Raw genomic sequence first — 22448 nt, forward strand, 5'->3', positions numbered from 1 at the left:
TGTAGAAATATTTTTGCTTATCACGGACACAAAAAATTTTGCCTGGCAAGATCTGTTGACGAATCCTAGAAACATTTTTTTTTAAAAAAATGAGTGAATTCCAATTTATTGTATTGGCAGATAATTTTGTCTGCCACTATTGCAGAACCAAGCGACCCTTATTTTATTATCGAATCTGGACAGGAAAAATCTGTTAGATAGAATACTTCGGACATTTTAAATTTATTTATTATAGACCTTTTAAATTTATTTATCATAGACCTTTTAGGAATAACATCACAATTTTTATTAAATATGAGATTATCTACATAGAAGTATATAATGGGCATTTTTCTTTTATCACCAATCTTAACAAAAAAAATGTATTTTTATACACTCATTTTGGAAAACCAATTTTAAGAAAATAAGGTTCAATGTGAATATACTAAGCTTGTGGTGCTTGTTTTAGTTCATAAAAAATTATTTGCAATCTATAAACCAGTGTTATTAAACTCAGACAGACCCGAGTTCCGGTGACCAGGTTAGGGTTAGTTATCAGACCGGGCATGCAATTAGCCCCTTTATGGCCCATGCGACCCGTTCGATTTTTTTTGAAACCTGGTGACCTGCCGAGTCTAATGAACCGGTACGAGTAGCTTGCTCGTGTGGAAGGACGCATCAGCACAATCCCAACTGCAAAAAATGGAAAAAAATAATCAAAACTTTCAGTAATCCAAACAACACCCACATGATTTTGGAGCATACCCTTCACTCCATTCCCCAGAAGGAACGATTTTGAAGCCATTTACGCAACTTGGTAGGTACAAGCAATTACCTCTTACGACGAAAGAGTGACGGGAATGAAATAAAGATGATGGAGAAGTGATGAACGAGGAAGATGAAAACAGAGAACATAGAGCAACACCAACAGAAGCAATAATCATCGCTATTTTGCAAAGTAAAGTAAAGAAACAATGCGGCAAGCATGTTGTTTAATAGGATGGAAAAGCTTGAGATGTAGAGGCTGTGAGTGGAAAGGCGAGGGAAGAGGATAAGAAATTGCAATCTAGATTCTAGACCTTTCCACGTGGTTTCCGCATGCTCTTTTCTTCCACTTTTTGGCTTATATATCAATGGGCTTTGAACTTAGTAACATTTACCAACCGTTTCGACCAGTGACCTAGTACCCAGACCGGATCGATGCTCGGGCCGGGTTTAATAACACTGTTATAAACATTATGCTCATTTCCAATTTTTTAACAAAACAATAAATACATATTCCTCCAAATACCTATGCAAGAAAGCCAATTTGATATCTAATACTAATAGGTAAATAAGCTGATTAGAATATATTCTCATGAAAGTCATTAAATTTTCCGGTGTATTGTTCCTTACAGAATGACACATTATTTTTAATTTTAATTATTTTAAATTTTAAATTAATTTTCCTATATTATTTTTAATTTGAAATATTTAATATTTTTAATTTATAACAATTATATTCTACTTAAATCAATTATACATATTTCCCTTATTATTTTAAATATTTTTCTCTTAATTTTTTAATATTTTACCTGAATTTAAAAATACATATCCAATGCATAGGATACTTGCTAGTTCATTTTTATTTATTATTTTGGGTAACTGAATAAGACTTTGAAAGCCATCAAATAGCTTTCATTATTATATGTAAGTAAAAAACTTTGTATATGCATTTCTAAATTAACATTTTCTATCTGTTTTCTTTTTCATGTAATTGCATAACAATGAATAGTTCCTAAATATTTTCGATTATAAATAAAAATAATTTCATTTGAATGAATTATCTTATATTAAAATATTAATAATATTATTAATGTTCCATTAATTATTTCTTCACTTATTAATATCAATGGTAAAATTAGAAGGAAAAAAATTCATGGATTTTTAAAAATAGAAATAAAATAAAATATTTTTCCCCTAAAATAATGGATGTAAAAAGAATAAAATAATTCTTAAATAATCGATTATAACACTCAAGTTGAGTTCTTTCAGTCGCCCTTTTTTTGTCCCCAATTACAAGATCTATAGTATTCGTCTATGAAGCACCAATACTTCAAAAATCCTGACGTGTCGTGTCTGACACTTCCCGACACTCTCGGACACTTCGACACTCCCTGACACTCCAACACGCGTTATAGAAATTCAAAAAAAGTTCAAAGGTTACGTTGCGTTGAGTTTTTAGTTCCAACTATTAAATTTGTTGAATTACGATTACCATTTTATTGAGTTTAATATAAATATTTGGGATATCTTATGTTTCTTTGCAAAATTTATGAATATTATAAGTTTAGATTATTTTTTTGTTAAATTATTGAATATTAAATATAATATATACTACATCAATTAAAAATATTATTTATTATCAAGACGTGTCCTAACGTGTCGAAATCTAATATTTTTTAGAATTAACGTGTCAGAGTGTCGTGTCGTATCACGTGTCTCGTGTCAGTATCGGTATTACTCGTTTTGCATGAATTGTTAAATGTTAGACAATTCAACTTATTTGAGACTTAGTCAACGTAAGGATAATTTTGGTCAATTCAAATCTTCACCCGTAACTCATTTTTTAACAAGAAGTTTTAGAGAAGTTATTATCTTTTGTTTTATCTTTAGCATATTCTGTGAATAATCTCATTTCCTTATTGACATATCAACGATAATAATTTGGGGAAGGATATTGTAATAACTAAGTTGTGTTATTACTATATTACTACCAATCAATCTCACTGTTAGATCGATTATATTGATCTAACGATTATATTTATTTTCATCTTTGTATGGTCATGATTTTCTAAATTTAATACTTTATATTTATTTCTACCTTTGTAGGTTATGATTTCTCATATTTAATGCTTTCACTTTAAATATGGGGAATCCTAACCATACAAAGATAAAAATAAATATAACCGTTGGATCAACATAATCGATCTAATGGTGAGATTGATAGGTAATAACATGATAGTAACACAACTTGGTTGTTACAATATCTTTCTCCTAATAATTTTAATAATAAATTTCATAAAGTAGCGAAAAGGAAATAACCATTTTAATTATGGACATAAAGAGCTGAAATTTTTAACATTATCATGTATATCAATTCAGACTTTGAGAAATCCATTACCATGTTTCTATGTATGTTGCACTCTCACGCCTCAGCGATGTCGATCGGTGTAAAACACAAGTCAAACAAGACTTAGTTATTACGTCCTCGATGAGCTCCTCAGGGCCGTTTGGTACGAGTCATTTTTCATGATTTTTGTGAAATTAAATTTTTTTAAATTTTTAATTTTCAGATATTATCATTAAAAATTATATTTTTGAAAATTGAAATTTTCGAATAAAAAAAAAAATTCCTCTAGCAAACGCCCCGTAGAACTAGCTATATATATATAGATATCTTGTTATGTACGAAATTTGAAAGCTGAAAATAAATTTTAAAATTCTTAGTTGATTACCCACTTCTCTCAATATATTTTTTAAACTAAAACAACCTTTATAATTCAATTTATATGATGTTGTTCAACGCTAGTGATTTTACTTATTTGAGACTTAGTCAACGGTCATTCAAAACCTGACCCTATAACCCGTATCTCTAACATATCAGCGATGTGAGACTGTGTAAAACACAAATCAAACAAGATTTAGCGATGACGTCCTCGATGAGCTCCTGAATACGTAAATCGAGCTCAGTACCTATATATATATATATATATATATATATCCTCAATCACTCAATTGTTCACAAAAATCAATCTGAATCAGTCAGACATAACCACAATCCATCTATTTCATTAGTCTTTCTCTCAGTTTCTCCATCCAATTTTCTCAGGAAAAAAAAATATGGCAAACATTTTCTCTGGAGAAGAAAAATTCAATGTACCTGCCTATGGATGGGCCGCTAGAGAGATCTCAGGAACTGTATCCCCCTTCCACTTCCGCAGAAGGTATCTTCTTTCGTTTCATGAGGTTTTGCTTGACATCGTTACTTAATTGCTTATGTTAATTTCTAATAGAAACCCATTTATAATCCATCGTTGATATACTTTTTTCTTGAGCACGCGCAGAACAAATGGTGACAATGATATCACCTTGAAGATACTTTACTGTGGGATTTGTCATGCCGACGTTCATAATATCAAGAATGAACTGGGAAGAAGTGTCTATCCAATGGTACCAGGGTACTGATCACTCTTCTTCCACCCATCCTTCATATCAGTAATCTTTATGGTGATTTAATAACAACGAATTAGCCATATGACCAAAATACATTAAATAATAACTCTACTTAAAATCCCCTATACAGTTTATCTAATTTTGTAAATTAAATAATAACACTACTTCTTTCCCATTGGTATATTTTCAGGCACGAGATTGTGGGGGAAGTGATAAAAGTTGGTGGCAGAGTCACAAAATTCAGAATTGGTGACATAGCTGGTATTGGTCCCATTATAGGTACATGTGGCTCTTGTTCTCACTGTACTCAGGGCTTTGAAGTTTACTGCCCGAAAAAGATATTGACCTACAATGGACATGAACATGATGGATCAGTAACCTATGGTGGATACTCAGATATCATAGTAGTTAATGAGCATTTTGCAATCATAATGCCAAAAGGGTTGCCATTAGAAAGTGCAGCTCCATTGCTGTGTGCTGGAATCACAGTGTACAGCCCTATGATGGGCCATGAACTATGTAAACCTGGCCAGCATTTGGGTGTGGTAGGCCTTGGTGGTCTTGGTCATGTGGCTGTCAAGTTTGCTAAGGCTTTCAATATGAAAGTCACCGTGATAAGTACTTCTCCTGGAAAGAAAAATGAAGCATTGGAAAAGCTTGGTGCGGACTCATTCTTGCTCAGTACTGACAAACAACAATTGCAGGTATAAATTTATAATCAGAAAAGAAACAATAACCTTTGCACATTGAAAAAATTATTATTAGTCCTTTATATAGTAGTCTTGCAAATTATATATGTAAATAAATCACATGACTTAATTAGTATTGGGACATTTTTTTCCCTATTTGTTTGCTTGATGTTTAGGAAGCCAAGGACACAATGGATGGTATCATTGACACAGTTTCAGGCCATCACTCTCTGCCCCCATTAGTTGATTTATTGAAGATGGGTGGAAAATTGATTTTAGTGGGTGCGTCAATGACTCCTCTTGAGTTACCAACTCTGCCTCTGTTGTTGGGTAAGTTTACTTGTAATTCATGCTTCTTTTCTTAATAAATAAAAAAAAAAATATTTTATTTGAAGAATGAATAATACATGATTGAAAATATTAATTTTTAAATATAGGGAGGAAGATGATTGCTGGGAGTGCAGCCGGAGGAGTGAAAGAGAGCCAAGAAATGATTGATTTTGCCGCTAAGCACAATATCACAGCAGATATTGAGCTTGTTCCCATGGATTACGTCAACACTGCTTTAGAGCGACTTGCAAACAACGATGTTAGATACCGATTTGTCATTGACGTGGCCAACACACTTGGGGTCCCTTCTGTTAATTAGTCAGTGTGACAAAAGGAAGCTTCAATTTCAATGTGTTCTCATTCAAAATAAAAAAAATAAAAATGAACGAAGCAAAGATAAACAACGAGGCTTATTGAAGTACTCTTATAAGTATACATGGTTCTCTGTTTTTATTAGAAGAATCATAAAATCACAAAGCCATGTATTCTTCTAATCAAAACAAAGAACCATGTAGACTTATAAAATTACTTCAATAAGTCTCGTTGTTTTAACTACCATATTTTAGCAAATTGTCTGCAATCACGAGTTTTCCATAATAAAAAGCTCGTTAGAAGGGCTTTTTTTTATTTCTCTGTAGTGCTCCTATCACACAAATAAAATACCTTTCTTATTCTATCTAATTTAGGATTCAACCTTTGCTTATGCCTATTTCTTTCAGGAATTATCTTGTATCTATTTGATCCTTTTCTCTTAGCAATGGTGTTTTAATTTATTAATTAAGTTTAATTGATTTTATGATAAAAATAAATTTAATTCACTTTAGACGATTATCGTAAGGGTGTTCGAGGTCTGGATTGGATCGGTTTTGAAGCAAAAATTATTTGATCCAATCCTTGCGGTTTGATCATTTAATCATCTATTCGGTTTGTATCTTTTTCAAATCCGATATGATCCAATCCAATCCAATTTTATTCAATTTGGATTGGATCAGTTTTCAATTTTTCAAAAAACCTAAAATTTTAGGCATACAAACCACTAGCTATATCAAAATAAAGTCATACAAAGTTACAAACCACTGGAAAATTCAAATCTTCAAACTAAAACAAGTCTTAAAACTCATGAAGAGGTAAAATAGAGTAATAGACAATAAAAAATTAAAACAAGGTAGTTTGCTATCAATAACATCCAAGATTTCATGTCTACAAAACAACAAGATCTTAAGTCATCGTCTTTCTCTTCCATGCTTCACTCTTTCAGCTTGCTCAATGCTCACTTTGTGGTCTTCAAAAGACAATAATTTTCATAAAAATAAGAGATTAAGAGAGGGTTCAAGCAACAACCAAATTAAAATAAATACATGAATAATTGAAATTAAAAAATAGAAACTTACATCATCAACTTTTAAATAGAATCCGCACCAGAATCATCATCAACTTCTGTATTTGGAGAAATATCTAGAATAATCATAATAAATTATTGTTAGTAACTTAATAATTAGAAAAATTAAAAAATAATATAAAATTAAAAAATTATGCAAGTAGAATAAAGTAAATTACCTATATCCATCTTTACAAATTCTTCTATAAGCTCCTCTACATCGTTAGAAAAAAGAGTGGATCGGAACTAATTTTGTGCACAAATTAATGCTTCAACAATCTTTGGAGTAAGACAACTCATGTAGTTGTTAAGAACTCTACCCCCAGTGCTGAATGCATATTCTGAAGCAACTGTAGATACTGAAATAACCAATACATCTTTAGCTATTAGACCAAGAGTGTGATATTTGCTAGAATTCACCTTCTACCAATTCAAGAAATCAAATATTTGAGTTCCTTTCTCTAGTGGCTTCATGAGATAAATATCCACCTCATTTTTATTCAAGCTCACTCACAATTATGTCCCTCTCAAATTCACTAGCAAATGAAGAGTTATCAAATGCTACCAAGTGTCTTCTACTTCATGATGATCTTTGGTGGAATTTCAAAAATAATACTTACATAATGCACTGGATCGATTTGGATTGGATTAGTTTTCATCAACCAAACCGAAAATCAATCCAATTCAATTAAAATATGTGATCTCTTTTATTTATGATTTTTCAATTTTCAGTTCGGTCATCGCAGTTTGAATTGATTTGGATCGGTTGGTGAACAACCCTAGTTTATCGTGAGAATATAACTCCCACTTTAGGAAGTTGAAGCTATTAAAAGATGACAAACTAATGGGCTATGTTGCACTGACACTTCAAAAAATCTGACATGTTGTGTTCGACACTCTGACACACTCTGACATTTATAACATTTGTAATTTCATTATATATCATGAAAAATTTATCGATGTTTTATCAAACTAAGTTTAGTTTCATTTTTTGTTAAATTATTGAATATTAAATATAATATATACTAAAAATATTAAAAATATTATTTAATATCAAAATATGTCTTAACGTGTTGAAATCTAACATTTTGTAGAATTAACGCGACGGAGTGTCATGTCGTGCTGTGTCTCGTGTCCGTGTCGGTGCAACATAGCTCATGAGAATATATTGCAGCCTGGAAATGTGCTTTCTCTGCAAAAACAAATCACATAGGCCTTTCTCGGCCTATCTCGAGTTGGGTGTTTTGTAATTTTTTTATAAATTTAAATAGGGTTTAATGTCTTTTATGGGGTAAAATTATCTCCTTCACATACACAAGGGTGTGGGGCTCATATTTTTCTCTCTTTTCTCTTCACATGACCCCACGTAGGCCCCTTACACTTTTATGTGTGTGTAAAATTTTATCTGCTACAACATGAGAAATAACAAACTCATTTAAATTATTCCAAATTGTGACTAACAATGTGCAATTTCAAGAGAGGAATGTCTATTGACGGAAAAAGCCAACTTAGAGAATCAATACTCAAAGATTGATGATGGGAGACCGAATGTGGTTGTTTCCACAACGCCAACAGAGGAGAAAGGTGGTGATGTGTGATGAAAGACCTGGTGTGCTAGAGAGGAGGCTACAATTTCAATGAGTAGAGTAATGATCTATCAAGCATCCATAAGATATATCCCAATGTGTTAGAGCTTGCTTTTTATAGGTTATTAAAGAGTAACTTCTAGAAGGGGTGACAAGGAAGGTGGAACTATAACAGCCTATTGTACACCGGTAAGTTATCATTACAAATGATATTAAGCGCAGTTACATCCACAGTAGTTGAATTAAAATGCAGTAAAAAATTACTTTTTATTCAACAACATTTTTTTATTTATTTTAAGACCAATTCTTTATTTAACTAAATTCAAGACTGTAATTATAATTCATACACATTTGCGGAATAATTAATTCTGAGTCATACATGTCATATATTACATTTTTTATGCTATGTGGTTCTCATAAACCAACACAACCAATTTCACTAAACTCCTCACTGAACAGCTCTCGATTTTTCCTAAACTGGAGATGATTTACTTGACTTTAATTCTCATATTTTAGTATGTTCAATAGATTTCTCAACATTTCCAAAGAGATATTATAAGCCTCAATTGGTGTTGTATAACTCAAGATATATTCACCGCAAATTAACAGCTCAAAACTGGGTTCCTGGAAACAAGACCGCAAACAAAGACGCGATCTGGGTGAGTTCTATCACCGATTGTATTCTTAAATTTTTTATACAATAAACTAGACACCAAGAGCTTTAATTTAACATATGATATGTCGTGTTTGGATAAGAAATGAAGGAGATATGCGCATTTGAATTTGTTGCCGAGAACTAGCAATGACTCTACATTCCAAAATAGTACTCACACATCTATTTTCTGGGTATGTTTTACAAACCAGAATTGTCTTATATTTTAGGAAAAGGAAATAGACATCTTAAGCTTCATTTTGGTAATTCACATGCCTCATTTGACCAATAATTGAGTGAGTTATGATTTTCTAAAGATGGAGATAAATCCTAAGCCTTACAGAAAATTTGGGCAGCAACGTTGTGCATTTCCAACTAATGTCATTAATTTTAATCTTGTACCTAATGGACATATAATGGCCACCCATTTCCCATCAAACAAGGGGGCACTTACATTGAATAACAATTATCATATTTTGATCCACTCGTAGTCCAAGTTATTATTCGTTGATTACTTAATCATCAAGTTAGCCCTTTCAACACTTAGCATATTTACCTCATCCATTAGATTGGGACAAAATCTCTACTTGTAAAGATTTAGACTACCAAATCACCCAAATTCCTCTTAAAAAACCTTGAGCTTCCTCTGCCTAAAATCCAACAATGCCAATAACTTTCGTGAGCTTCTGATAGTTTGTACTCTGTATTCTTGGTTCCAATAGAATGGCCAAACAAATATGGTGTTTACCAATCAATAGCTTGAGAGCATGCATGCCATTCATCCCTTTTGGCAGCTCCCCTCACATTCCAAAAGAGACAAGACATTCAAAACCAGAATAAGAAAAGGCAAGTTTCGAGCATACATGTTTCTCCCTATCCTCCGACCCAATAGACGGGTTTGGCTGAACGAGAGCATTGCAATCTCCATGGTTGGCTGATTTCTTCCTCCTGTCTGATGTGATGTCAGGGGGCCTATGAGCCAGGTGGATTAACTGCTTCAACCTCTGCTGGCCCTTATGAGTGTGATGGGTCATAACTAGATATGAGGGGTCATTTTGGATTGAAGGGACCTCTTTTTTTTTTCTTGTATCAGAGTTTTGATTCAACAACTCATTAACATTCTCCAGTAAAGGATGCTCATCCACTAACATATGGTTGGTCTCCAAACTAGCTACATGATTCTTGGTAGAATTACCAGGTCTCTTATTTTTAAGATTCGAGCTATTTTCTTCTTTACCACCGATATATTCTTCATATTCACCATCTACTGAAAAAAACACTTTATGTTTCAATTATTCGAATAGGGGACTTACTTCTCCTATTTTTCCTATGCTCTGCTTTCTCTACCAATTCAACCTGATGATGATCATGATTGTCCCCCTCGATTTTCTTAGTTCCATCCTCTAGCTCATTCTCATGCCTTAAGACCTCAAACCTTGACTTGTTACTTTCTTCTACTTTGCTGGAAGCCAGAGGAGTTTTTCCTTTTGAACTAGGCTTTTTAAAACTTTTATTCTTGTTTACTAGCATCCACGGGCCCTACCTTTACTCTTCCTTATTTGGTTGATTCTCTGACTCCTGCTTTTGATCCACCACTCCTTCATGCAACTTAGGTGGCCCTCCCAGATGAACAACAATTTGGGTAGCTCTTATGGGACAATTTTCATATCGATGCCCATATCTCCCACAACTAAACATACTAGATGCAACCCCTCATACACCACATTCTTTAGTTTCCCCTCAATTTTGTATTCAGCTTGCAAGTGATTACCTAAATCAGTTCTACACAAATTCTAGCAAATTTCTTTTTCGCTAGCAAAGTTGTGGCAGCATCCACCTTAATGAATTTCCCCAACCAATTCCACACTTCTCTTAAAAGCTCAATATTCACATACTCCATTAGAAAGCTTGGAAGTCTCACCCACACCATAATTCTTCCAATTGAGGCAGAGTGTGGCTGGATATCTAGTTCCTAAGACCGAATAGCTAGGTAATAATCGAACAAAACCCAAGGACCTGCTGAGAGTGAAACTTCCATTTCCCTTTTGTCCATGAATCTTAACAGAAAAAATCCATTTTCAACATCGATCATATAAATTTGCCCCCCCCCCTCGCCCAAAGATTCTCTAGCCTCTTCTTCATAATCGGCAAAGCTAGCTATTTCCCTAATAATTTCATGAAAATAGCTTTCTTCCATGGCCTCCAAACCCACTTCTTGAACGCATCTAACAGTTTAAAATTGATTTTTCCATCCCCATACAAAACACGAAGGACATCAGAGCGGGTGATATCATTAGAATCTGATTGGTCTTCTTGTTCCTCCATTTTCTCTTGGTCGAAAACCTCTTCTCCCTGCTCGAATAACTCGCCTTCATCCTGCATCTCCTATTCTTCATTGTGATGCATCAGCATCTCCTTAATTGAAGGATATGTGTTCTTCCATCCAAGCTTCTTCTCGAGGAACCATAGTTTGTTCATGACTAAAGGTATCATCTCCCCCTTTATACTTCTTGGTACTCCTTTGAAGGTTGTCGGCTTCTTCCGGAGACAACTTCGATTTGTCCTCCGGGAACATCAGTGGCGCAGATCACGGTTTCACAGTGCTAGGGTTTTCGCTCACTCTCGTTATCCTACAACTGTTTTTAATAATATTATTTTTTATTGATGTATTTACATTTACAATTTCAATAAAAAAATTCATAACACAGAGAAAAAATAATCATTTTAATTTTGGGTGGTCAATCTATGAATAAATAACTGAAACTTTCCACATAATATAATATTTTAATTAAATAAAAGATTTTTTCTAGGGTCTATTGTTTTTCCTACTACATTAGATCAAATTATCTCCTGAAATTCTAAAAGGATGTTATTTTGGAGTTTGAGTAAAAAAACAAAAGCCATTTTAAAAAAATTATGTCATAATAAAAAAAAACAAAATGCCTAAAATACCTTTTATCTTTTTACCTAAATTTTACAATAAAGTCATCTTCGATTGAAAGAGATATATTTATCAATTGAGATGGAATAAATATTTTCACCTTTTTATTTATGTTGCACTCTCAATTATGTTGATCGGTGTAAAACACAGGTCAAACAAGATTTCGTGATTTCGTCCTCGATGAGCTCTTTAATATACGTAGATCTAGCTGTAGGTATCTTGTTATGTACAAAATTTGAAAGCTGAAAATAAATTTGAAAGTTAAAATTCTTAAGTGATTATCATACTCAAGTTGAGATCTTTTCAGACACACTTCTCTCAATATATTTTTCAACTGAAACACCTTTAATTATTCAATTTATATGATGGGTTCAACGCAAGTTATTTTACTTATTTTTGAGACTCAGTCGACGTATCGTTTTATGGTCATTTAAAAACCTGACCCTATAGCCCGTATTTCTAACACGTCAGCGATGTGGAACGGTGTAAATAATAAACCAAAATAAAATTTAGTGATGACGTCCTCGATGATCACTTTTTTACGTAGATATACGTATCTTGTTCTATACGAAATTTGAAAAGTCAAAGGAGCTATTTTATTTCTTGGCAGACAAGCTGCAAGAAGGACTAGCTCTCACAATCAGGTATGCACTGCACCGAGTATAAATCACACTAATATATATATATATATATGGGTCAGGATCATTTTACACTAGTGTAAGTTAGACTCTCAATCTCGTCCGTTGATTTCATTTATATCTAAGGGCTCAAATTTTTTTGGTAATGTGAGTCATTGGATACAAGTGAATCAATGATTAAGATTGAGTGTAAGACTTCTAACTCTTACACCGGTGTAAGAATATCCTACCCCTATATATATATATATATATATATATATATATATATATATAGGTAGTATACTTTGACACCGGTGTCAAATTTGAAGTTTGACACCTCATCTGGGAGCCGTTAGATCAAAAAAGATCAATGGTGTCACATGTTTATAAATCAGAGTCGTTGTTATTTTTTTATCTAACGGCTCTCAGATGAGGTGTCAACCTTCAAATTTGACACCGGTGTCAAATGATCCTGCCTCATATATATATATATATATATATATATATATATATATATATATATATATATATATATATATATATATATATCCTCAATCACTCAATTGTCCACCAAATTTAATCTTCTTCACAATCCATATATACATTTCATTAGTACTTAATTTCTCAGTTTCTCCCTACAGATAATTTGAAACAATATTATGGCAAACATTTTCTCAGGAGAAGAAAAGTTCAAAGTACCTGCCTATGGGTGGGCCGCTAGAGACTCCTCAGGAATTGTATCTCCCTTCCACTTCCGCAGAAGGTACCTTCTTTCGTTTCTTGAGACATCATAACTTCATGTGCTTAATTATTTATGTTAATTTCTAGCTAGCAGAAACCAATATTTATAATTCATGGTTAACGTGCTTTTTCTTGAGAACGCGCAGAATAAATGGTGATAATGATATCACCTTGAAGATACTCTATTGTGGGATTTGTCATGCCGACGTTCATTATCTCAAGAATGACACGGGAGGGAGTGTCTATCCACTGGTACCCGGGTACTCATTCTTCTACCTCCCATCCTTCATTCATATGATATATGATCAGTAATTTCTTGGTGACTCAATAACAATTAATGAATTAGCCATGTCGTTTAGGAGGAGAGAGAAACTAGAGTATTATGAAAAAAGAGAACGTAAAAAATTAATAAATACGCAATAAAATATGATTTTTATTTATTTATTTTTTAACATGGAAATCTTAACATTATTACTGGAGTATTGCTTTTATCTTGGCCGTTGGCTTTATTTGCTTTTGGCCGTGTCCACCCGTACTACTGAGGAAAAAAATATACATATATTTTTTTTAAAAATACAAGACGATATAATGATTTGTATTTAAATTAAAAAAAGGAATGAATATTGATTTTAGAAACAATGGTATGCCAAAAAAAAAACTTTTGAAAGTTGTTTTTACCTAAGAAGTGAGTTTTTTTTCATGTCAATATTGCATGCTAAAATAATTATTATTAGACATGGGAATTGGGAAGTCATGAGAGATGTTTTTTTTTTAATTTAGTCTACAAAAAATATGGCGGTTGAATTCAAAATTCTTCGAAGTTATATTATTTGGGGAAGGATATTCTGACAACCAAGTTGTGTTACTACCAAGTGACTACCAATCAATCTCACCGTTAAATTGATTATGTTGATCCAACAGTTATATTTATTTCCATCTTTGTATGGTCATGATTCCCCATATTTAAAGTGAAAGCATTAAATATGAGAAATCATAACCATACAAAGGTGAAAATAAATATAAAGTATTAAATTTGAGAAATCATGACCATACAAAGATGAAAATAAATATAACCGTTGGATCAATATAATCGATCTAACGGTAAGATTGATTGGTAGTCACTTGATAGTAACACAACTTGGTTGTCACAATATCCCTTCCCATATTATTTTCCTTAAATAATCCATCTAGTTCTTTCCCATTGGAATAATTTTAGGCACGAGATTGTGGGAGAAGTGACAAGAGTCGGTAGCAAAGTCACAAAATTCAAAATTGGTGATATAGCTGGTATCGGTCCCTATATAAGTTCGTGTCGCTCGTGTTCTTACTGTACTCAGGGCATTGAAGTTTGTTGCCCGAAACTGATATTGACCTACAATGGACATGAACAAGATGGATCAGTAACCTATGGTGGATACTCGGATATCATAGTGGTTGATGAGCATTTTGCAATCATAATGCCAAAAGGGTTGCCATTAGAAGGTGCAACTCCATTGCTGTGTGCTGGAGTCACAGTGTACAGCCCTTTGATACGCCATGAACTGTGTCAACCTGGCCAGCATTTGGGTGTGGTAGGCCTAGGTGGTCTTGGTCATGTGGCTGTTAAGTTTGCTAAGGCTTTCAATATGAAAGTCACTGTGATAAGTACTTCTCCTGGAAAGAAAAATGAAGCATTGGAAAGTCTTGGTGCGGACTCATTCTTGCTCAGTACTGACAAACAACAATTGCAGGTATAAATTTATTATAATCAGTGTTAAGAACCACTTCAACCCAAAATCTTAAGGTGTTAAGTAAGGCCTTTTTAATGATTTATATACTCTCTAACACACCTCCTCACGCAAGAGTCCTTTGGGCTAGAAGCGTGGATATTGCACAAGCTCAATTTTTAGTTTACCTTTTGTGCTTTTTATATTAATTATATTAATTCCATTTTAAAGTGAGGGACGGTGAGGATCGAACTTGTGACCTTGTAGTCACTCAAGCTCTGATACCATGTTAAGAACCACTTCAACCCAAAACCTTAAAGTGTTAGGTGAGACCTTTTTAATGATTTATATATTCTCTAACAATAGAAACAATAAAGTTTGCACATTAATTGACAAAGTTATTATCAATCCTTTATATATATATTTTTTGCAAATTATATGTCAATAAATCACATGACCTCATTAGTATTGGGACATTTTCCCTATTTGTTTGCTTGATGTTTAGGAAGCCATGGACACAATGGATGGCATCATTGACACAGTTGCAGGCCATCACTCACTACCCCCATTAGTTGATTTATTGAAAACAGGTGGAAAATTGATTTTAGTGGGTGCGTCAATGACTCCTCTTGAGTTACCAACTGTGCCTCTCTTGTTGGGTAAGTTTACTTGTAATTCATGCTTCTTCTTCTTTTTTAAATTAAAAAAAAAAAAAAAAAAAAAAAACTTTTATTTGAAGAATCAATAACACGATTGAAAATATTCATTTTGAGATACAGGGAGGAAGATGATAGTTGGGAGTGCAGCCGGAGCGGTGAAAGAGAGCCAAGAAATGATTGATTTTGCCGCTAAGCACAACATCACTGCAGATATTGAGCTTGTTCCCATGGATTACGTCAACACTGCTTTGAAGCGACTCGCAAACAATGATGTTAGATACCGTTTTGTCATTGACGTGGCCAACACACTTGGCATCCCTCCTGTTAATTAGTCACTGCGACAAAAGGAATCTTCAAGCCTCCAATATGGTCTCAATTCAAAATAATAATAAAAATGGAGCAAAGATAAATTCAGAGAACCAGGTATACTAATGAAAATACTAGAATAAACTTCGTTACTTTGACTTCTATATTTTAACAAATCATTTGCAATTACGAGTGTTCATTGCAAAAAGCTCGTTAAGAGGGCTTTTTTCCTTCCCTTTGTAGTGCTCCTATCGAACAAATAAACTACCTTACTTACATATGGTATCTAATCAATCTCTCGTATGTCTATTTCATTTCGGAATTAATTTGTATCTGCTTTTTTTTTTCATCTACGCAATGGTATCTTAATTCTCAACTAATTATTAATTAAGGTTTACTTGACTTTATGATAAAAAATAAATTTAATTAACTTTAAATGTTAATCGCGAAAATATAACTCCCACCTCAGGAAGAGGAAGTTATTAAAAGATCACAAACACATGGGAATATGGCAAAGCTGAAATAAGCGCTCTGTGCAAAAACAAATCACATTTGTCTTTCTCCGATTTTGGGCTAAGATCTCGACTTGAATGAATTTTTTTTTTTTTAAGGTTTTGTTATGTTCTTTTCAATTCAATGTTTGATGATAAGTGTGTAATTGGCCCAACCAATACGTACGTTGCACTACAACACGGGCCAGTGCGCCCCAAACCGAATCTGTTGTTACTTTCCATCCCAATCCTTGTGAATGATTGATGCCAAAAATAATTGGGAAATGTTATATTCATTATTTATTTATTTTTACTATCTCTTATTATTAAATTTTAACTGTTCATTTTCATCAATCTAACAGTTATAATTTATTGTAAATTAATAATTAATTAATAAGTATGACCTCATAAATTATAATCGTTAGATTGACGAAAATCATTTATTAAGATTTGGTAATAACAAGTAATAAAAAAAATAGATAATAAATATAACCTCTTCCAAAATAATTATAGAAAAGTAAATTAATTCAAACACGCACAAATTCTATGCAAGGTAAATTACATCAAGCAAGTAAAAAATAACTAAACTCAAATTTATCCAATGACTCTAAAATTTCCAATTATAGTTCATTGTCCAAAACCACAAACACACCTTAACCACTCATCAATAATAATTTAGAGAAAAATGAAGACTGCGGTAATAAGCTAGCATATTTATTAGTATTTGTGAAGAATAAGAAAACTTATGTTCACGAATCCAAAACTCCAAATTAAAGTGCTCATGTGTCCAAGAAAATAACAGTATCATAGTTGTGATGGGTAGGACAATACAGTAATAGGGATAGAGCAGCACAGAGCTAGCACGCTTATCGATTTTCACCGTAACCTCGCAAGTGGTTTTATTTTATATTTAAAGACGGCTTCGTATTCAGCTTCATCAGCACCAGTATCATCAGTTGACAGTGGAGATTGCTGCAGATTGCTTATTCAGTACCAGGCGCGGTACGTAGCTATCTACAACTCTACAAGAACCATAAAACATAAGAGAGAGAGAGAAAAAAAACACAAAACTGTTGGATATGGCTTATAGTTCGCATGCATGTTGATGAAGGCCCTAGTTGTCAGGGTCAACAGAAAGACAACTGGGGTCTCGTAGAGACCAGGTACTGTTGTGGGTCTCTGTTTTATTATAATTTTCTTGGCAGTTTGGGTTTGGGCACATGAATAGCTGCTGTTAGGGTTTTCTAATCTTATTTATATTTGTCTTGTAAACCGAGTGACTTGTAACGAGTAGCGGCGAGGTGAATATAGTACAGACAAGCTGAACGTAGCCTATATTGGGTGAACCAGGGTAAATCGCTGTGTCTAATCTCTCTACTCTTATCTCTTTTTCTGTTAAATCGATTATCTGTGATTGTCGATTTTCCAACACAAACTTAGGTATTTAACCTTTATACATAGGAAAATAAATTTGTATAACTTTGTATTATTTTAGATTTTATTCATTGATTTTCGTCGATCAACGATTCGGATTTATTGGATTTTATTGCGAATTAATAATTAATTAATAAATTTGACTCAATAAATTCTAACCATTAATTGACGGAAATCGATTAGGATCTAATATAACATAAAGTTATACCTTTTAAAAAGATAAATATTTTTCCCATAGATATGGGTTTATCGTTTCTCAAACTGCTTGAGTTAACCTTATTTCCGGCTACTAAATCATAATGGCCGTACAAAGATGGATCAATGGAGATAAAGGAAGAGAGAAAACAAAATTATAACCATTCAAAAGTGAATCAATTAATATAAGGAAATAAATAAACAAAACGATGTAATTTTTGAGTAGACGGAGATAAACATATATCAAGCTGCTTGAGAAATATTTCTCTCTCTCGCTATAAATATATATATAGGAAGATTATACTTACAACCTATTTTCGTTTACAATCATATCTTAACCGTTGATTTCCGCCAATCAACAATTATCATTTATTGCGAATTACTAATTAATTAATGAATTTGATTTGCGAAAATAATAACCGTTGATTGACGAAAATCAACGATTAAAATATGATTATAAGAGGTTGTAAACGAAAATAAGTTGTAAGTATAATCTTCATCGTGTGTGTGTGTGTATATATATATTGTTGGACTTTTTCCTCCTTCAATGTACAAGGCCCAATATTGATGAAATTTGGGGCTCGAGTTTGTCAACAAACTTGGGGCTCAAGTAACCTAAACCTTCTTTCTCCTTATATAAGCATTAGCTGTGGAATGGAGGTAAGGTTGGCTTGTGAGATTTGAGTAAAACGCTTAAAGCTTTGATTTTGAAAACACCTCTAGGGAGAAGCTTAAGCGTGTTAGACCTCTTTAGAGAAGTTTGAGAGAAAACCACCATTATAGGTGAGGTTTGAGTGTACCACCATTATTGGTTAAGCTTGATTCTTGTAACCCATTATTTTCATAGTGGAAGTTTGATTCTAGACTAGTTCCCGTGGGTTTTTACATCTTCACATTGGAGAAAGTTTTTTCACGTTAAAATCTGCATTTGTTCATTCTCTCTCTCTCTCTCTCTCTCTTTCGCAATTTTCTGTTTCTGCTGCGCATAGGTCGACCTCGAATTGTGATAGCCGAGCTCTAAGCTGGACGCTTGACTTTCGCAAAGGCTTCTTAGTCGAGATTGAGGGAACCGAGTTCCCAATAATATATATATATATATATATATATATATATATATATATATATATATAGGTGAAATTATTTCTCAAGTTGATGCACGTTCAGTTAGTAATCATGATCGTTGATTTTCATTTATTCCCCATATTTAATGTTTTTACCTACCTATGTATGGTTATGATTCCTAGCTAGATGTCCAACAACTTAAGAAACGATAACCATATATATACATATATATATATATACATATATATGGGGAAAGTACTTCTTATGTGACTGCAGAAGAGAACAAGTGCAACAACACAGGATACGCGTCAGAATCCTGGTTTTTTTTTTTTTTTTGACAGAATCCGCACGTGTATCCTAGGATCCGCACGTGTATCCTAGTGTTAAAAATTTGCTGCAACTTTTCTCATCAGCAGTCACATGAGAAGCGACGGACCCTATATATATATAGGCTTATCGTTTCTCAAGCAGCTTGAGATAATTTTATCTCCGGCTACTAAATCATAACCGTAAAAAGATGGATCAATGATGATAAATGAAGAGAGAGAGAAAAAGGGAATCATAACCATTCAAAGGTGAATCAATTAATATAAAAAAATAAATAAATAAAATGACGTAATTTTGGAGTAGCCGGAGATAAACTTATCTCAAGCTGCTTGAGAAATATTTTTTCCTATATATATATATACATATACACACACACATATATATATATATGGAAAATGATTCGTTTACAAACTTTTTTTACAAATTTTTGCAAATTGCACTATGTTCTCCCGGGATAAGAGAGTATGACTAGTGTTTTTCCGGAAGAAGATAGTGTAGTTTGTAAACAAAAAAGTTTGTAAATATAACCTGCCCATATATATATATATATAAAAGTATAATGTTGCAGGAAATAAGTTGTGTTATGTCACTTACTTATAACTATGTACTTCCCAAATTACATAGTTATAATATTAAAGTTCTTATTTTTTTCTCTTTTTTCAAACACTTTTCAGAAGCTTGTCGGGTGACGTAAAAAAAAATAACTTTAATATTATAACTATGTACTCCTCGCTCGAGTACATAGTTAGAATCACTAATGAATTTATTGAAAGAAAAAAAAAAGAATCACTAATGAAATTTCACACCTAAAAGCCTATTAACTCCGAAATTTAGACAAAATAGAATTGTGATCGATTGACATGACATGACATGACAAACATCCTGCACCATGATATCTGATGGATCCATATATATATATATATATAAATATATATATATATATATATATATATATAGGGTTTTATAAGAGTTATGTTGTAGGAAAAGTGATTGTGTAATGTTATAGAGATTCGTTTTGCGTGCCTTAATTTTTTTTATTTTTTTGCTTTAAAAAATGTGGGCCCCACAAAATGTTGTGTGTGTAGAAATTTTTTTTGTGTCATATGACATAATAGATGCAAATCTCATATATATATATATATGCGCTACTAGACAAAACATATATAGCAACGGAATTGTTATGGAATTTTCGTCGCTAATTTCATCCTTGCAACTATTTTACATCACAAATTTCTTCGTAAAAAAGGTTTGCGATAGAATTTATTAAAGAAATCGAATTAGTTACGAATTTTATGAGAGAAATTTTATTTAATTATATATATATATATGGATATTAAAATTTCTCATATTATAGAAGATAAAATTATCTTTTATACATATAAAATATGGGAACAACATGAGATCAGAATAAGAGAAAAATTAAATTCCATACACTTTTATCATCGAGTTAGAGATAAATTTTTTTTTTTTTTGATAGAGTTAGAGATAATTTTACTTCAATAGATTGAGAAACTTTAAAATATATATATTAAAATATTTTCTTATGACATTCAGATTCAGTCAACCCTATGATTCAGCTCAGAAGAGAAAGCGACTGTTCATTTGATGAACCTTAGTACTTGGGATAGGGAAAGTATGCCTCTGGATTTTGTCGTTAACATTTATTTCCATCGATTGAATAAATGAATGAAGTACGAATCAATAGTAATCTTTATCATTTACTTCTTCTCTCTTTCTTTCTATTTACTTATACCATAACTAGTTAAGAAAATAAAAAAATATGTACAGAAAAAGATTATAAAGATTCTTCGAAAAATCATTTATAAATTTCTGAGATTTTGAGGGATTATATACTTTGATTTTTAAACTTTTTTATTTTTTGTTATCCTTTAAAGCTTTTAATTATATTAGTTATGAAATTCGTGAACATATATTAATATATTCATCTTATTAAAATTGTGAACTTGTTAATAAATTTATTTTGTCTTAGACTAATTTATATTTATTAGAAAATAATATAAATCATTAAAAAAGACCTTCATTTAACAACTTAAATTTTTTGTTTAAATTGATTCTTTAGAAATTCTTTTCATTCAATTAATAAATAATTAAATATTATGAAGCATAATCAATACAATATCATATCGTATAAATTAAATCAAGTTTTTAATTTTTAATAAAAATAGAAATAAAATTTTTATTTGTTATTGAAATTAAAAAAATATTATTAATAAGAAAAAGAAAATAAAGATTTGATTTATACGATTCACAATATAAAAAAAGGGTCAAACTATACACAATATGTATTGCGACTCAATACTCTTGTTGAAAAGTTTCTTAACACGGATAGATGAGACTGTACATTGTCCATTATTTAAGTCTAGTAAACTCTCAAGTGAGGAAGCGTGTTCAAGAATAATATAAACTATTAAAAATGCCTTCATTTAATTACCACTTAAACTTTTGGGTCGAATTTAATTTCCAAAACAAAATTGGGTTGATTTTTTTTTTTTACAATATCTAGAAAAGATTTAAATACCGGTACAATTAATATCTTTCAAAAATCAAATTATAAATTTACTGATTAGTAAATGGAAGTGGGGCTTCTGTATTGTGTCCAAGCATGTTTCAGTACCATGCTTTTATTACTTGTTCGTTGTATGCCTCAAAACCATATCAATTCTCTCATGTGCCTGTAACATTGCCTGCTTTCTCTACTTCTGTTCCCTTTCCTTTTCCACTTTTAACCAATATATCTCCCATACCGCTAACGTTAAAATCCGATATTTACCCATTTGAAGTTATGATAAATGAAATGGGGGAACCCACAAAACAACCACTCACTATTCCAATAGGAGTTTAAATTTAATACAGCAGGGTAAAATTTTATTCCCCGGCCACCAGTACAGATAAATATGTACATTTATATTAACTTGAACGGGGGGAAAGAAGTTCCAACATATGATGTGGCACTGGAAGCCATGGTCCTCACATTTAAACGAAGAGTTTAACTGTGCAGTGCGAGGAAGTTAGATAACTATAATATTTAATGGGGTAGAATTTTATAAATCTTATATTAATTAACTGGTTCGAGACATTTATATTCTTGTAAAATAAAATAAAAACATATCATTGTATTT

The 22448-nt window shown here is 32.1% G+C and overlaps 2 protein-coding genes across 2 annotated transcripts; both read left to right on the forward strand.

Annotated features, from left to right (window-relative positions):
* The first annotated feature begins 3861 nt into the window (after positions 1–3861).
* LOC133289332 (probable mannitol dehydrogenase) lies at positions 3862–5687 on the forward strand. Its single transcript, XM_061487247.1, has 5 exons — positions 3862–3965; positions 4086–4199; positions 4385–4898; positions 5060–5213; positions 5321–5687. The coding sequence occupies exons 1-5, from the start codon at positions 3862–3864 to the stop codon at positions 5530–5532; spliced, it is 1098 nt and encodes a 365-aa protein (XP_061343231.1). The 3' UTR covers positions 5533–5687.
* A 7359-nt stretch (positions 5688–13046) lies between these two features.
* LOC133289335 (probable mannitol dehydrogenase) lies at positions 13047–15825 on the forward strand. Its single transcript, XM_061487251.1, has 5 exons — positions 13047–13150; positions 13275–13388; positions 14345–14858; positions 15340–15493; positions 15614–15825. Exons 1-5 carry the CDS (start codon positions 13047–13049, stop codon positions 15823–15825), a joined length of 1098 nt encoding a protein of 365 aa, XP_061343235.1.
* Positions 15826–22448: the final 6623 nt, after the last annotated feature.

This window comes from Gastrolobium bilobum, unplaced genomic scaffold (assembly GCF_033153095.1).
Source record: "Gastrolobium bilobum isolate Gb01-03AN ecotype WA unplaced genomic scaffold, APGP_CSIRO_Gbil_v1 utg14226, whole genome shotgun sequence".
NCBI classification, from domain to species: Eukaryota; Viridiplantae; Streptophyta; class Magnoliopsida; order Fabales; family Fabaceae; genus Gastrolobium; species Gastrolobium bilobum.

What these genes read in the sequence shown, in the direction of transcription:
- LOC133289332 (XM_061487247.1), top strand. Translation starts at nt 3,862, where the DNA reads ATGGCAAACATTTTCTCTGGAGAAGAAAAATTCAATGTACCTGCCTAT. An exon ending in GTCTATCCAATGGTACCAGG is followed by an intron (nt 4,200 to 4,384) that starts GTACTGATCACT and finishes GTATATTTTCAG; the next exon opens with GCACGAGATTGTGGGGGAAG. An exon ending in AACTCTGCCTCTGTTGTTGG is followed by an intron (nt 5,214 to 5,320) that starts GTAAGTTTACTT and finishes TTTTAAATATAG; the next exon opens with GGAGGAAGATGATTGCTGGG.
- LOC133289335 (XM_061487251.1), top strand. Translation starts at nt 13,047, where the DNA reads ATGGCAAACATTTTCTCAGGAGAAGAAAAGTTCAAAGTACCTGCCTAT. An exon ending in GTCTATCCACTGGTACCCGG is followed by an intron (nt 13,389 to 14,344) that starts GTACTCATTCTT and finishes GAATAATTTTAG; the next exon opens with GCACGAGATTGTGGGAGAAG. An exon ending in CTGACAAACAACAATTGCAG is followed by an intron (nt 14,859 to 15,339) that starts GTATAAATTTAT and finishes CTTGATGTTTAG; the next exon opens with GAAGCCATGGACACAATGGA.